The 15,489-nt window shown below is 35.4% G+C and overlaps 1 protein-coding gene across 4 annotated transcripts in view; it reads right to left on the reverse strand.

Annotated features, from left to right (window-relative positions):
• TFG (trafficking from ER to golgi regulator) overlaps nucleotides 1-15,489 on the reverse strand; it is a 29,776-nt gene that overhangs the window by 5,184 nt on the left and 9,103 nt on the right. For 2 of the 4 annotated variants that reach the window (XM_045785349.2, XM_045785348.2), the window contains exons 4-6: nucleotides 11,815-11,961; nucleotides 8,733-8,900; nucleotides 5,219-5,347 (exon numbers count right to left, since the gene is read on the reverse strand). In XM_045785349.2, the coding sequence (XP_045641305.1) occupies nucleotides 5,219-5,347; nucleotides 8,733-8,900; nucleotides 11,815-11,961 (444 nt within the window). Of the gene's footprint in view, nucleotides 1-5,206; nucleotides 5,348-8,732; nucleotides 8,901-11,814; nucleotides 11,962-15,489 lie in introns of all 4 variants that reach the window. The other 2 variants (XM_045785346.2, XM_045785345.2) reach the window with 1 other exon arrangement.

Below are 15,489 nucleotides of genomic sequence, written 5' to 3' on the forward strand. Positions count from 1 at the left end.
TATACTGGCTAATTCTTTAAAAAATATTCAAACTACCTGTTATTAATCTAAAGATTATGAGTAAATAGCATATTTTTGGCAGAAAGGGACAAGTGAAAAAAAGTCACATTATCCTTAGTGCCACCACTCAAACTGAGGTTACAGGCAGCTAGCACTCACAGTCTGAAATCAAGGGATAGAGCCCACTCCACTGGGCTCCCCACTCAGCCCCGTGTACTGCCGCACTGAATGAGATATGCCTGTATTTATAGCCAGCTTATTTCCTAGCAAGCAGTTGTCTGCTTTTTATGGGAGAAATAAAATCTACTTAACTATTTTTAAACTACTAAACTTCCCAAATACAACAACAAAAAAACTGACAAGAGTTTCTTGAATGCTTTCCTAACAGTTTAAGACTTACAGATAGCACAAAAGGTAGTACAGGAGTTAACTACCTTGGAAGATACCACCTTAATCCTAGATTGTATTTTGTTAACTAAATTTCAGAACAGAAGTGACCAGAATCTGATACAGAAATATAATCAAAAGGGAAAAATATTTACAGCATCATAATAGGTTCTAATTCTCAGAAATTAGAATGACTGACTCAACAATACAAAAATGAGCAAAGAACAGAGAGGCAATAAATACATGGGCGGGGGGGGGGACCTTATTAGCAATTCCTATTTCAGATACATAAAAATTAAGCAATTTACCTGGGGTCAATACAGCAAATATGAACCATCATTGGAATGCAGGCAAAACTCTAGAGCTTTAGCAGAAGTTCTGTATACATTATCTCATTTAATATAAATATTAGCTTAGGTATCATCAAAAAAACTGAGATTAAGGCTCCATGTAACAGTCTGTTGCCATCAGTGATTTAAAGCATAATTATTTTCCTCAATAAAATCTCACAGGTATAACAACTATTCTTAAAGCAAGCACATATGCTATTTTTTTCCTAAGCTGCTATAAACCCATTATGAAAATGTCACCTCTGGGGTTAAAAGTTTCAGAGGTTTAAAAGTTCAGAGGTAGAGGTTTATCTCTACACAAGGTATTCCTTTTACTTACTTTGTTCAAGTCCAAACCAGACTCTGTCACAATATACTAAAAATGTAATTAAGAAGTCTGTGTCTAGTTGTAAAAAAGGAGGAATACCTTCACATACTCATAAGAAGAGAGCTATAGGATATATTATTAAGTGAAAAAGCAAGGTAGAGACATTGTTTAGCGTAAGCTGTGTTTTGAGTAAAACATATATATGCTATGTTTTGTGTATTATATTTTCAGGAAGAATCACTAGAATGACATAAAAATAATAAAAACTACTACCTAAAGGAAGACAGAGACCAGGATGAAGCAGAGAGTCACTCTGTTGCACAGAGTGGTAGCCAGCCTCCGGGATTAGCCCCTGCCCATTAGAGCACTCCCACAGGACTCCTGCCCAAGTGCTCCTCGTATCCTTTCCATTTTTAGAAATAAGAAAGATTAACTTCACAATACAAAAAGAGCAAAGAATAAGCCATAAACACAAGAGTATTCACGCTCTTGTGCAGTCCGCTTCTCACACTCAATAGGGCTGACCTGTATACCAAGAGAATATTGTAGAAATCATGACATTTCTGAGGACAGGTCACAAAAGACAGCCACCTTCTCTCTTAACTCTCTCTTGATCATTTGTTCACTCTCTGCTGGAAGCTGCTGTGGCATGAGGTCACCTAAGCAGCCTAGGAGCGGTCCATGTGAGGAACTGAAGCCTCCTGACAACAACGAAGTGAGAGAGTCCTCTTAGAAGCGGATCCGCTAGCTCAGAGTAAGCTTCTGAGGACTGCAAACTCACGAGAGACTCTGAGACAAACCACCTACCTAAGCCGCTCCCAGATCCCTGACTTCAAACTGCATGAGATAATAAATGTTTGTAGTTTAAGCATCTATGTTTTGGGATAAATTGTTTCGTAGCAACAGGTAATTAAAATACACAGTTTTTTAACTCTGGAAACAAGTAGGGGTGACAGCTATTGAAAAATAAAAGACACATACTCAAATGAAAAATGTGAATCTAGTTACACTCCTGATTTGAACAAGCCACTGCTGTAATAATTATGAGACAATTAAGGAAATTCAAATATAGACTAGTATGTAATGACATTAAGAATCACTTAATTTTGTTAGGTGTAATAGCATAGTTGTTATGTTAAAAGAAAAGTTTATCAGTAGACATGCGTACAGAAATAGTTGAGTGAAATAACGTGCAGGATTTGCTTTAAAATACCCCAGCAGGGGCGCCTGGGTGGCACAGCGGTTAAGCATCTGCCTTCGGCTCAGGGCGTGATCCCGGCGTTATGGGATCGAGCCCCACATCAGGCTCTTCTGCTGGAAGCCTGCTTCTTCCTCTCCCACTCCCCCTGCTTGTGTTCCCTCTCTCGCTGGCTGTCTCTATCTCTGTCAAATAAATAAATAAAATCTTTAAAAAAAAAAAAATACCCCAGCAAATTAAAAAAGCAGGGAGGGGCAGGAAGGATAGATGAAAAAGGAAATCCAAAACACTGGTAAGTGTTGAGGATGCATGATGGATCCATGAGGAGTTCATTATTCTAGCTCTATTTTTGTTTAGGTTTCAAAATTTATATAACAAAAGTGATTTCAAAAGACTATTCAGGTCACATTATCTTGTCATAGGATTTTACATATTTTAATTATAACCTTTTCACCTTTTCGCTTTGTCAAACAGCAATACCTCCTGGTCTCTGATGGTTTTTAATGTTCTTCTCTGTGTCCTCACCCCTTCCTTCCCTGTCTTTGGCAACTACTCAACTGCATATAGTTTTCCAGTAACAGAGGTACCTGCTTTATATGAAAAAGGATAAAACTGTCCAGTTCATTTCCTTTCATGATGGTCGACATTTTGTTGATCTTTTTAATCAAACATATTAAGACTGAAATCCTTGGGGGGGAAAAGTTACAATTCCAAGATCCCTTTTATGATATTTAAATAAAACAACTCAGATTTGTTTTTAGATTATTTCATTTTCTCTTGTAAGAGATTGCTATGTTAACCTATTATTAGTAATAGATTTTTGGTGATTATTCTATTCAAATTCTAACCCACAGCTGATCTAACTGGTGATGTCAGGGACTCATTTTACATCATATATCAAAAAGTATTCATTAAAATAGCCTATAATTTATCCTATAAATAATTGACATCTTATCCTAAAGCCGTGCTATCCAATACAACGGGCAGTAGCCACATATGGCGACCAAGCACCTGAAATGCAGCTAGTCTTGAATAAACATACTGCATGTATTTTTGAAGTGTTTCAAAGTGGTGTCATGCCCTAGTTTTCCAATGTGCAGTACAAAAAATAGAATGTAAAACATTAATAAATACTCCTTAATAATAACCTCATGTTGATACACCAGATACTGCATTAAGTAAAACGTATGATTAACATTAGTTCCACTGTATTTCTTCTGGACAGCACTCATCTAGGATTCACCTCCAGAATGCTACTGATTGACGTGACATATTAATAACTGCACGATTTTTATAGTGCGTGTTTCAATGTAAACTAAAAAAAACCAAAACAAACAAACAAACAGTTTCAGCAAGGCACACAGTTAATGCCGCCCTAAAGAAATTCAGTGCATATTGAACAGTGTTACTCTGATGCCTTTGGAAAAAGGAACTTGGTTGCTAGGGGTCAGAGGTGGGAGAGACAATATTTGAATTTTCACTGTTTATTCTTTTATATTTTAAAATTTTTACCTACTTGAAACTAATTTTTCAGTTAAAATAAACACAATAAAATAAAGTGAGACATTAAGAGGGCATTAAATCTCATTCTTTTGTAAGTGAACAAGCAAACATTATTTGGTACAATTATACTTCCAACTGTCATTCTACAACAGTATACACTGCTTAAGATGGGATTTAAAAACAAAACAAAAACAATGATGTCAGTTTACCTGAAGAACATATTAAAACTAAAATCCTTAGGAAAAATATTTACAATTCCAAGGCCCCTTTTATAGAATTTAACCGCTAAACTCCCATCGTATCCCAACTCTGCTTTTGCCTCCCAGTTTCAACCCACATCAGCTTCAGTTCTAGTCTGTTCCAGTTTGAGCAGTTTCATCTTAATACAAATCAAAGACTACAAAGTTGGTTGAGAAGAGGCTGAAGCAATAAGAAATTCTTCCCGAACTACCCACTCATCAGCAAACTGCCACCTGCTCGACCCTAAGCCTAGAATTCATCCAACAGGACCACTCTAAAACAGAGCCACAGGATGACTAGGACTCTATTACTAAATGTTCCATTCATCTTAGGCTATGAATTTTTTAACAGGATTGATAAATGCAGTCACTTCCTTCTGGTGCTGAAAATACACACCACCACTTGGCCCCTTTATAAAAATAGTTAGAGCACCACCTGGTGTTTGTTTTAAAGTGGAATGTGTACAGTTTTAAACTTCAGTGCCTGCTGTCCTGAGCTTGTGGTCTCTCAAACCCCTTCAACCATGATAATGAGAGCCTTTTAACTGTTTAAATACTGAGCTTTCAAGTTATATTTTATTCGGCCTACAGATTTTCTTTTAATATCACTAGTTTTGTCCAATTTTCATAATTTACAGAGAATATTAAAACCCAGAGAGATTAAATTGCTCGTCCAAGGACATATCATTTAGAGAAGACAAGCTTGATTTAAAATACACTGCTTTTTTCCACAAAAGACATATTGCTAACTGCACAAAAATTTAAAGGGCTATTTATCTTTCAAAAAAAATACACTTAAGTTATACTTTACCTCTATTTTAAAAATCTTTCCAATAACAAAAATAATACACAGATGCAAGAAGGGAAGGGGGAAGGAAATAAAACAGCACCGTAAGTATTACGCAAAATGAAATGCCCCCTCAGCGGGTTACCTCTGACCCCCTGGCTACCACTGACTGGTGACTGGTATGAATCCTTCCTGATCTTTTGCCATGTATTTATATTCACATAAGCACTTTCTCAGGTTTTTTTTTTTTCTTTTCAATAATCAGAAGCATACCTGACTTCTAACCCGAAAGCATACCATATCAGTAAATCAAAATTTTTACAACTGTATTCATAGCATGAATGCTTGTGTAAGCTCTTTACCATCACCAACAACGCTGAAATAACATCTCTGCACATTCACCTCCCCAAATAGGTGCTCTTATTTCTATTTTACCTTCACTCTGACCTGCTTGTGTCTGAGCTCCTGTATATGGTGGCTGCTGGGGCTGAACTCCTGGTGGATGAGCAGCAGAGGAGGAGGAAGCAATGCTGTCAGGTGTTCCTGAACGGTCTTCTGCAGGAGCACTGGGTGGCCCTAAACGGTCAGGACAAGTCAGGTTAGCTTCTAATATGAGACCTTTCCCCAGCAAGCTCAATTAATAAGTTTGGTTAAAAGACACTAAAAATGAAGCATACTATAGAATAAACATAACCACAAACGCAGCCTTTTACAGTGAATGTATGTACTTCATTTTTTCCTTTGCTCCACTCTCTTTAGAATCCAAAGCTACGACTGGAAATCCTTCCCTATGAAGTGTAGAGTGTTCTATTCCTAACCTCCCCCTGCAAAAATCAAAACTCACTTCTGCAGTTCCACTATCCTCTACCTCATGCTATCTAATTTATTTTGTACATCAACCAAAAGCACTTCATTCTTCAATGCATCTCCATTGCCCATAAATTAAGTTCAACCCTCTAGATTGGTATTCAAGGGTCCAAACTTTACATCTCACAATTCCTTCTCCCACAAGCCCCCTTCAGCTGAAACTATTCTATTCCCTAGTCCCACAATACATCTAATATTTTTTTTCTCCCTCCATGTATCACTGTTCCCTCCAGCCCTATTTTCATGTATTGAAATATAATGTTCTTTAAATCCCAGCTACTACTCCACACTTCCAGTAAGCCTTCACCCATGAATACTTTCTCCACTTGTGAGCTTCTATAAAGTACACTTGTATTATGATCCTTACCAACTTCTACTTTGCATTTCTAAACCGTTCCCATCTTCTTCTTAGATTATACAAGCTCTTTAGGCCAGGCTCCTTTCTGATTCTTTTTGTCTGCCTTTCAAAGACTATCTCTCAAATTCTTGGAGCCACTCAAACTCTTCTAAAGTAATGAACAAAGAAGTAAGTGGGGAAAATGTGCTACAGTTCCAATCCTGTGACAGTCAAAAAAGACACTCTGAAGACAAGTGTAGATATATTTACTCCTTTCAGTTCTTTCTGTTGGGCCATACAGAACAGTGGTTAAAAGCACAGACTGTGGAGCCAGACTGCCTAGGTTCAAACGCCAGTGTTGCCACTTAATAGCTCTCTAATTCTTGACACACTACCTCATCTCTTTCTGTGCCTCAGTTTCCACATCTGTACAAAAGAAATACCTTCTACTTCATTTATATTACTGTAAGGATCAGGAGTTAATGAGAGCTTACAGCAAATATTTATAGAAATGGTTATATCATAAGAGCTTATGAAAGTGGTAACTATTTAGAAAGTTCCACAGAGGGACTTGCTATTACTAGCTAAGTCCCCTGAGGGCAAACCTCTATCCTCTGCACTGGTGCATCCCAGAACTTAGCATTGTATTAGGCAACTGTGTAGCTGGCCAACGGCAGTCCACGTACGGATGAGAACTCAACTAGGATAACAGTGCTTGGTAATGCAAGAGAAACTGATGGTTACCAGAGTAAAATGGACAAGTGCTCATGTTACTGATATTTACATACACGTAGAAATACATCTACTCTCCTACAAAAGACACTGTATCACTGACCTAAAACTACATTATTTTGATCCCTCTTTACTCTCTTGTATGTAACCTATTAGTTAATGTTGCCCATCCTGTCTTTTTAATACTCTATTCCTCCTCCCCATATCCACATTCACTACTGCAGTCAAGCTTTTCACAACAGCAGACCTGAATAATTACAAAGTATCCTGGCATTTTCTACGTGCACAGTTTTTCTTACTTCAACATACAAGGCTACCAGAAAAATGGCCTTCAAATAATGTGAACCATGTTAATCATGTTATTCTGGTGTGGCATATACTATATTCTAATCCAAACTTTAAGCCTGACCTTATATATACCTATTGACTCCTCTATCTGCCATTTCTTGACGTCTTAAATATTAAGCATCCATTCTGTTAAGCTCAAATTTCAGCTGCTCTAAAAAGTGTTTTTCAGATGTTATCACTTATGTGATATCTTCATTTGCCAAGAAACATACATCATATACACATTTTTGTCTTTCCAGAATTTCACACAATTCTCTTTAGTGAATAGTACCATAAAAGTCCCAAAGAAAAATAAAATTAATAGACTGAATCCTATATTTCCAGTTACTAATAATAATGGCAAAGTAAAGGGTCAGAGGTAACAACTAAAAACCTGGACAAAATAGCAGAAAACAACTATTTGAAATCACTGGAAGTCAACCAAATGTCAGCAGAAACCAGAAAACTTTACCCCCAGTGGAATTACAGTGGCTAAGAATTGCAAGCCCTGACCTCTGTAGCCCCAAGAGCAGAAAGCCATAGAGTGAACTTCAGGGCTGGCCAACTAGCTGGAAATCTGAGGGGAAAAAACCCTGGATTAAGAGAGCTACCGAAGGAATGAGACCTAAAAACTGTAAGCTCTGCCTAAAATCCTCAGCAGGCCTCACATAAAAGGGCTCAGGTAAAAAAGCAGCACCAAGAGTTGAAAGGGCTGAGCAGAGATATTAGCTTCTATATTCCATGGGGACAAAGACTGCAGTCTGAATCCAAACAAGTTAACTCCTTGCCAGAGCAACAGTAACAAAAAATCAGTCGCTATAACATATTAACCGTAATGTCCAGTTTTCAATAAAAAATTATCAGATATGCAAAGAAAGAGGAAAATGTGACCCATACTCAGAGAAAAAAGGCAGGCAAAAGAAAGTGGTTCCAAACAGGCCCAGATGTTGGATGAAGCAGACAAACACTGGGCAGCTATTATATTTTTAAGAACTATAAATATTTGTAAAGAATTAAAAATGCATCAAAGAGTTAAAGGGAAATATGGTCTTAATGCAAAGGTAAGGAATCTCAAACAAAAAAAATAAACTACACAAAGAATCAAATGAAAATTCTAGAGCTATATGTGTAATTAGAATCTGAAGAGAAAGAAAGCAGAAAAAATACTGAAGAAATGATAGCCAAAAATAAAAAGAAGAAATCATAGTATAGGTGCTGTTTTAAGGTTAAAACCATTCATATAAGAGCAGTTTCCACACAAAAGCACTTTAACCAAAAATCTACATTTAAGTTTTAATTTCTCTGGTTTAACATCCAAAGAGAGAAGACATCAAATATAATTTAAATCCTACAACAAATCTGAAATAAGATTATAAAATGGTTCAGATTTTTTAAAAAATATAAACTTTCTGAACTCTACTTTTGATAAAATTCACCTATACCAAACAGTGCTTATTCTTTAGAGGGTAGGGTTCTACAACATGGAGAGCACATAAGAAAGCTTTCCAGGTGCTGGAAATCATCTAGATCTTTATCTTACTTGGTGTTTTATGTAGGTATATACAAAAATAAAAATTCACTGAACTGAACCTTTAAGATTTGTGCACATCACTGTATCTGTTATCCTTCTATTAATGAAGGAAAGGGGAAGGAAGGAAGGAGAGAGGGAATGAAGGATGGGGGGAGGAACTAACTTACCTGAAACCTGATCATCTGTTAAGCCAAACGCTGACATGACATTTTTATTGATTTCATCTTGGTTTTTTAAAGGATCAAAAGCTGACATACTTGCTGCCATAACCTGAGTAGACTGTTTTCCAGAAGAATCAGAAGCAGCAGGCTTTTCATCCCTACCATCGACAGTATCTATGAGAGGAATAAACAAAAACTTGTTTCCATCTTATCTATACTTAGTGAGGCCTAAAAAAATACAAAATAGGGAAAAATGTATGTGCACATAGTCTGAAATGTTCAGAAGTATCTCTGAATATAGGATAATTGTTAATTTTACTTTCCTCTTTATACTTGGATTTTTTAAATCAGAAAAAAAGGATCAAAAAGAAATTTTAAAAACAAAAAATTGTATCTACCTCCTTCCTTAAGAATTATTAGATGAGAAAAAAAAAATACAAGCTCCTAAACAGAGAAAAACATTTTGCCCCTTTTTTTGGAGTCCACGATCTACAATCAGATATATATTGAACACTAATGCTTCATATGTTGCAAAAGGATAAAGAAGCTTAACTGAAGTTCTGATGCCAACTCTTATGTTTTATTTCTACTTGTCTATGCGTTATTAATTACATGGAAATCTCAAGTCAACCAATACATTAAACACATCCTTTTAATTTGCTATGTCTCCCTTAAAATACTTCACAGTTGAAATGAAGTGTCTGAGATTTGCTCAAAATAATAGGGGTGGAAATATATGGGAGTCTAGATGACATGTACTATGAGTTGATAATTACTGAAGTTGGGGGGGGTTCACAAGATTCATTAGAGTACTGTGTCTACTTTTGTACATCTTTCCACAATGAATTATTTTTTTTAAATAGAAAAATAAAATTTTAAAACATGAGCATGATAAATTTAAAACCATGCTTTTCTTCTAAGCATACTAAAGTACTCAACAGGCATTTGTACCACTTATAATGTGAAAGAAAAATTACAACCATCTGTAAAACTAAAGCACAAAATGTATTATTCAACTCTTTAGATAACTAGGATAGGACACCCTGACAAGAAGGGATGCCACACAAAGAAACAATATGTGATATAATTTCCAAGATGCAGTGAAGAAACCAGTTTTAACATCTTTTACATTAACATAGGTAAGAAGTTAATAATAAAACATATGAAAATAAAGGGTTAATAAAGTAGTAAATACAGTGGCAAGAAATATGTAAGAACAGAAAGGTTGTTTCACCAAACCTAAAAGCTTATTTCCATTCCTTACAACAGAACACAGGCTACTATAGGTAATCTCTGCACAGTACTGGCTATACTTGTTGAATTTTCATCTAAGTTTCGGAAGATTCTACAGATGCTTAAAACCCCTGAAATTATCAGTGAATGTTGTTGTGTCAGCATCCATGAATTCTTCTGCTGACAAATGGTTAAACGTTTTCTTCAGATTTCTTGACCTAAAGTTAGAGGTTTTTGTCAGGCCATTTGCTTTGACCTGAAATATAAAAAGTTTCATCATAAAAAGGCCAGTTAGATCTTATTATAGTATTTCAGCAATTCCACATAGCTGGAGGAAGAGAGGAAGAGGAAAATTACAGAAAATGCAGCCTTTATTTACACTATATCTAAACTAAAGAAAGAAAAATCCAAAATTTAAATGGAGCCAAAAATACAATCTCTGAGAATCTAATGGCCGCAAGGGATCATAAAATGCCACTTTCCCACAAAATCGTCTTCTATTAAGCGCCTTATACACAGTCAGCCAGACTCTATAAAAAAATTACTATTTCATAATAAACAGTTTTAAGCATGTAATTTAAATGCAAACACAAAAATGGTAAAAAACAAAAACACGTAAGGTTTTTGAGTGCAACATCTAAGAATATTAAAAGCTGAAGAAAGCTTGGGACACCTGGATGGCTCAGTTGGTTAAGCGTCTGCCTTCAGCTCAGGTCATGATCCCAGAGTCCTGGGATCAAGTCCCGCATTGGGCTCCTTGCTCCGTGGGGAGCCTGCTTCTCCCTCTGCCTGCCCCTCCCCCTGCTTGTGTGTGCGTGGGCTCGCACTCTCTGACAAATAAATAAAATCTTTAAAAACAAACAAAGAAAAGTTGAAGAAGGCAGTTTTTTTAAATCTACTTTCAAGCCCTAATACATAAACCTCCGTCTACACTGTTAAATATAATTTGGTCCAAAAACTTTTGTTAGTTCCAAATTTGTCAATAAATCTTGCCTTAATATAAACAGTACATGTCATCTGTAAAATGGAAAAAAAATGTTTCTCTTTGCATATGATTAAAAATTGTGTTTAAGATAAACTTTACAATATACCACTTGAATGTAGTAATCTTAAATTATTTTTTATTTAAAACTACTTCATATGCCATATAAAACTCATGAAATGATTGCAATTCCTAAGGTGCATTAATTATTATAATGAAAAGTTCAAAAGAGTCAAAGGGGTTTGAAAACTGACCTATTCATAAATCCAGGGGTTTAAGACTAGCTGTAAAGAATCAACCAGAGAACACTTTAAAAATGGGATTCCCGGGCCCTGCCCCTAGTAGGTCTATAATGAGATCCAGGAATTGGTAAAATAAAATCTCCTGGTAATCCTAAAGGACGGCAGATTTGAATACTAACATAGAGGCAAGAATAAGAAAAGGTAACAACAAGGGTGCCAACCTACTCCTACTTGAAACGTTAAAAAAAAAAAAAAAGAAATCTGCAAGAAAGATATGAGTATATAGACAGTATAATGCTAGGCAAAAAAAGTCTAAGAAAGACAAATACCATATGATTTCACTTATATGCAGAATTTAAAAAAGAACACAAATAAGCAAAGGAAAAAAAAAGATTCTTAACTATAGAGAACTGCTGATTACCAAAGGGGAGGTGGATTAAACAGATGATGGGAGATTAAGGAGTGTACTTGTCATGATGAGCACTGGGTGATATATGGAATTGCTGAATCACTATAAAGTACACTTAAAACTAATACAATACTGTAAATTATATTGGAATTAAAATACAAATAAAATTTTTTTAAAAAACATAAGAAGAATTAAGCAGAATAAAATGGATTCACAGTCTACCATTTTCAGGAATATTGGTGGAAGGTCCTGGTTCTCCAGGTGGTTCCAAGCTATCCAACAAGCGATTCACTTTATTTCGCAGTTCTATCAGCTCTCGACGGAGATACTTCACTTGACTCGATTCAAGGGGTCTTGGTTGGCCATTAACTGGAATAAATACATTAATTTACTTAAAATTAGGCAATGTTCTTAAATAATATATCAACACAATAACAGCAATAAGGAAAAACAAATGTAATTTCTTTAAAAAGTAAAACAAAATCAAACAGTATACCTAATGATGTCATTTAAATGATAACTCTTTTTAAGGAAAGGATTCTTTATTACTAATAATTTACTTTTTGGAAAAAATAAATATTCATCAGTCTTTGTTGATGCATATCCATGGCCCATGATCAGAATGGTTAAAAAAAAAAAGTTTTATTAGGATAAACTACAGTAAACTAAATTAAGGTTTTAATGTATTTTTAACAGAAATTATGTACCTTCAAAAGCTCATTTTTTCCCACACTATTCTTTTATATTCTTGATGTAATATTATAAACACCTAAACACCGTATTCTACACATATATGTTAAAAGGTACAACACGACTGACAGGTCTGTTATCCCTCTTGCCTACTTTTGACCTAAAAAAAGAAAAAAACAGCCACCTAAAATAACTGACCTAAAAAGTAATCTATTAAAAAAAAATGCAGAATTCATGAGTCCAAATCACCACTGTCCTTTCAAAGTAGTTACTTCTAATGGCAGTATACACAAGAAGTCAAAGATCATTTAATAATCATTGGGTTTTTTTTCAATGAAGGCAACATTACCTCATTTAAACATTTTGTCCAAATGACTTTCAGCTGACTCAAAAATTAAAAAAGGAAAAAAATAAATCCTTCATCCAGCAACAGAAACTGCTACCACTAAGGTTACTTTAAAAAAAAAAAAAAAAGTAAGACAAGGCTCTGAGTGCAAGCTTCAAGACAGGAGTTCAGAAATTAAACTAAACTAAAAGGCTTTATGCATCATCAGTACACATATATATAAATTCCCAAGGCAACAAATTAAAAAAGAAAAGCCATTTGAAAATAAGAGTTCAGGGATTCTTTGTTAAGTAGTTGCAAATATCAAACCATCAATACAAGTTTTTTGAAGAGGACCCTATTTTATGCACTCCCTACATGGTTATGAGGAAGTTCAATACAATCTCCTACCTACATCAATTAACTACTTCCTTTTTAGGGTACTACTGGGTTTTCTCTAATATCTTAAAAGGAGAAAAGCAGCTCCTGACAAGCAGAAACTGGCCTAGTCCTGTAAGACAGGCCTCAGTGCTGCCGGAAGCTGGCCTGGCTGGCTCTCAACAGGTAAGCTGCAGTGTTCTCTTGGTGAACACGAACAATTTCAAAGAACACCAACGATCAGAGAAGATCACTCTGTGACTGCGATAGGTGAAGACAAAAACCGAGCCACTGCATAATCATGTGAGAACTCAGACAAAACAAGAACAACGACCAAACCACAAAAACGACCAATATCCCTGGCTAAAATGAGTGACTGCTGCTGTTTTACCAATTGAAATTTTAGCCTCAATTAATTCCTCCACCTTCTGCATAAGACTTAATAAGACACCCAATCATAGGACTATCCCCACCTCCCAACAGCATCCAATTCAGGGCAAGTCCCACTTCCTTGAACCTTATCCAAAATCATTTAACATAAGCCCAAGCCTATGAAAAATCCTTTCTAATACTTTTACTGAGACATCCCCTTGTTCATGGTGTTCATTCTCCCTCACTGCAATGTATCTGTAGTATGCCCCTTTTCACCCCTCACATTGCTTATTTGTGCCTTCTTTTTTCTTAACTTTCATCTTAACAGAGGTTTGCCACTTTGTATCTTCTCAAAACTGCTGATCCTATCAATCCCGACTTCTAGCTCACTTCTGCTCTTTATTATTTTTTCCTCTTATTTATTTGTCCTTCTTATATTGAATGCTACAAATATCCCTTCAAGTTTACCTTTGCACACACTAAAAATTTTGTTATGTAGAAGTCATAACTAATTACTTCTAAGTCCCATTATAATTGCTTCTTTGACTTGTTACTTAAAAGTGTATTTTTATGTTAAAAAGTCCCATAGTTCGTGTTACCTTTTTTGTCCAGTGGTTTCTAATGAGGCCTGAGAATATAACCTCTAGGACATCTCTTCTCTGATATTTATTGAAATTTGTTGGAAAAACCACTATATGGTCAACTTTTATAAATGCCCATACGTACTCAAAAAAATTATACTCCTTCCTGATTGCTAGATGCATAAGACCAAGCCTGTATTTGATTTGTTCAAATTTTCTCTATTCCTCTGATTTGGAGGCTGCTTGATCTACCAATTTCTAAGAAAAGAGTATTAAAAGCTCTCCCATGATTGTGAATTTATTTTTCCTTAGGGAAAAATCTAACACTATACTGTGATAGTGTTCAGAATTGTTTTATATTCCCAGTGGACTATATTTTATCATTATGAAGGGACTACTACTAACAAATTTTTCACTTAGAGTCCATTCTATTAGTATTACCAGCTAGCTTTGAGTTTGTATATTTTTTTAGCCCTCTACTTTCAAACTATGCATAATAATATGTTACTATGTCTCTTTTTTATATTTAAATTCAATTAGCCAACATATAGCACATCATTAGTTTCAGATGTAGCGGTTCAGTAATTCATCAACTGCATGTAATACCCAGTGCTCATCATATCACATGCCGTCTTTAATGCCCATCACCCAGTTATAATCAGCGTGTAACTAGATTTTTGTTTAATTCCAGTTAGAGGCTACCTTTTAACATGTACATTTAGTCCATTTATGTGTATTGTAGTTAGTTATTTTGTGCCTTTCTACTTATCAAGCTTTCTCTTTGCTTCTTTTCCTCATCATCTAGTGAACCACGTAGGTACTCTTTGCTACCCCTTTTCCCTCTACTGGTTATTTTTAGTCTTTCTCGAATCGCTCTTACATTTCAGACACATATACTTCAATTTTTAAAAATCTAAAGTTAATTGGTATCCTCTTCCCAAACAAGTTTTTAAAATATTTTAATTCCTATCATCCCCTCCTGTCTTGCATATAATCAGCATTTTTGTCCCATCTTGTTTTTATATTCCTAAAAGTATTATTTTTTTTTTTATAATCAGTGCTCATTTAAATTTCGTGTTAATGACTTTATTTGCTCACAATCTCTTGCATGTTTCACCATTCTTCTGGACTCAATTTCCTTCTTGCCTAAGAACTATTTTTTAAAATTCTTTTAATGGGGCCCATGAGTGGCAAATTCTCAGTCTTTATTTAAAATTTTTTAAAATTTTTATTTATTTTTATTTTTTAGAGAGAGAGCTCACGAAGGGGAGGGCAGAGGGGGAGAGGAAAAGAGAGAATCTTAAGCAGGCTCCACGCCCAGCACAGAGTCCAATGCAGGGCTGGATCTCATGACCCTGAGATCATGACTTGAGCCAAAATCAAGAGTCAGACGCTTAACCAACTGAGATACCCAGATGTCCGGAAAATGTTTTAATCTCCCCTTATTCCTCAAGCTTATGAGACTACAGAAAGCTACCTTTCCAGTTTTTTTTTTTTCTGAGCAGTCTGAAAATGTTACTCTACTGTCTCTAGCTTCTATTATTACTATGA

Source organism: Ursus americanus, chromosome 4, assembly GCF_024610735.1.
Source record: "Ursus americanus isolate L20-20 chromosome 4, mUrsAme1.1.p, whole genome shotgun sequence".
NCBI lineage: Eukaryota > Metazoa > Chordata > Mammalia > Carnivora > Ursidae > Ursus > Ursus americanus.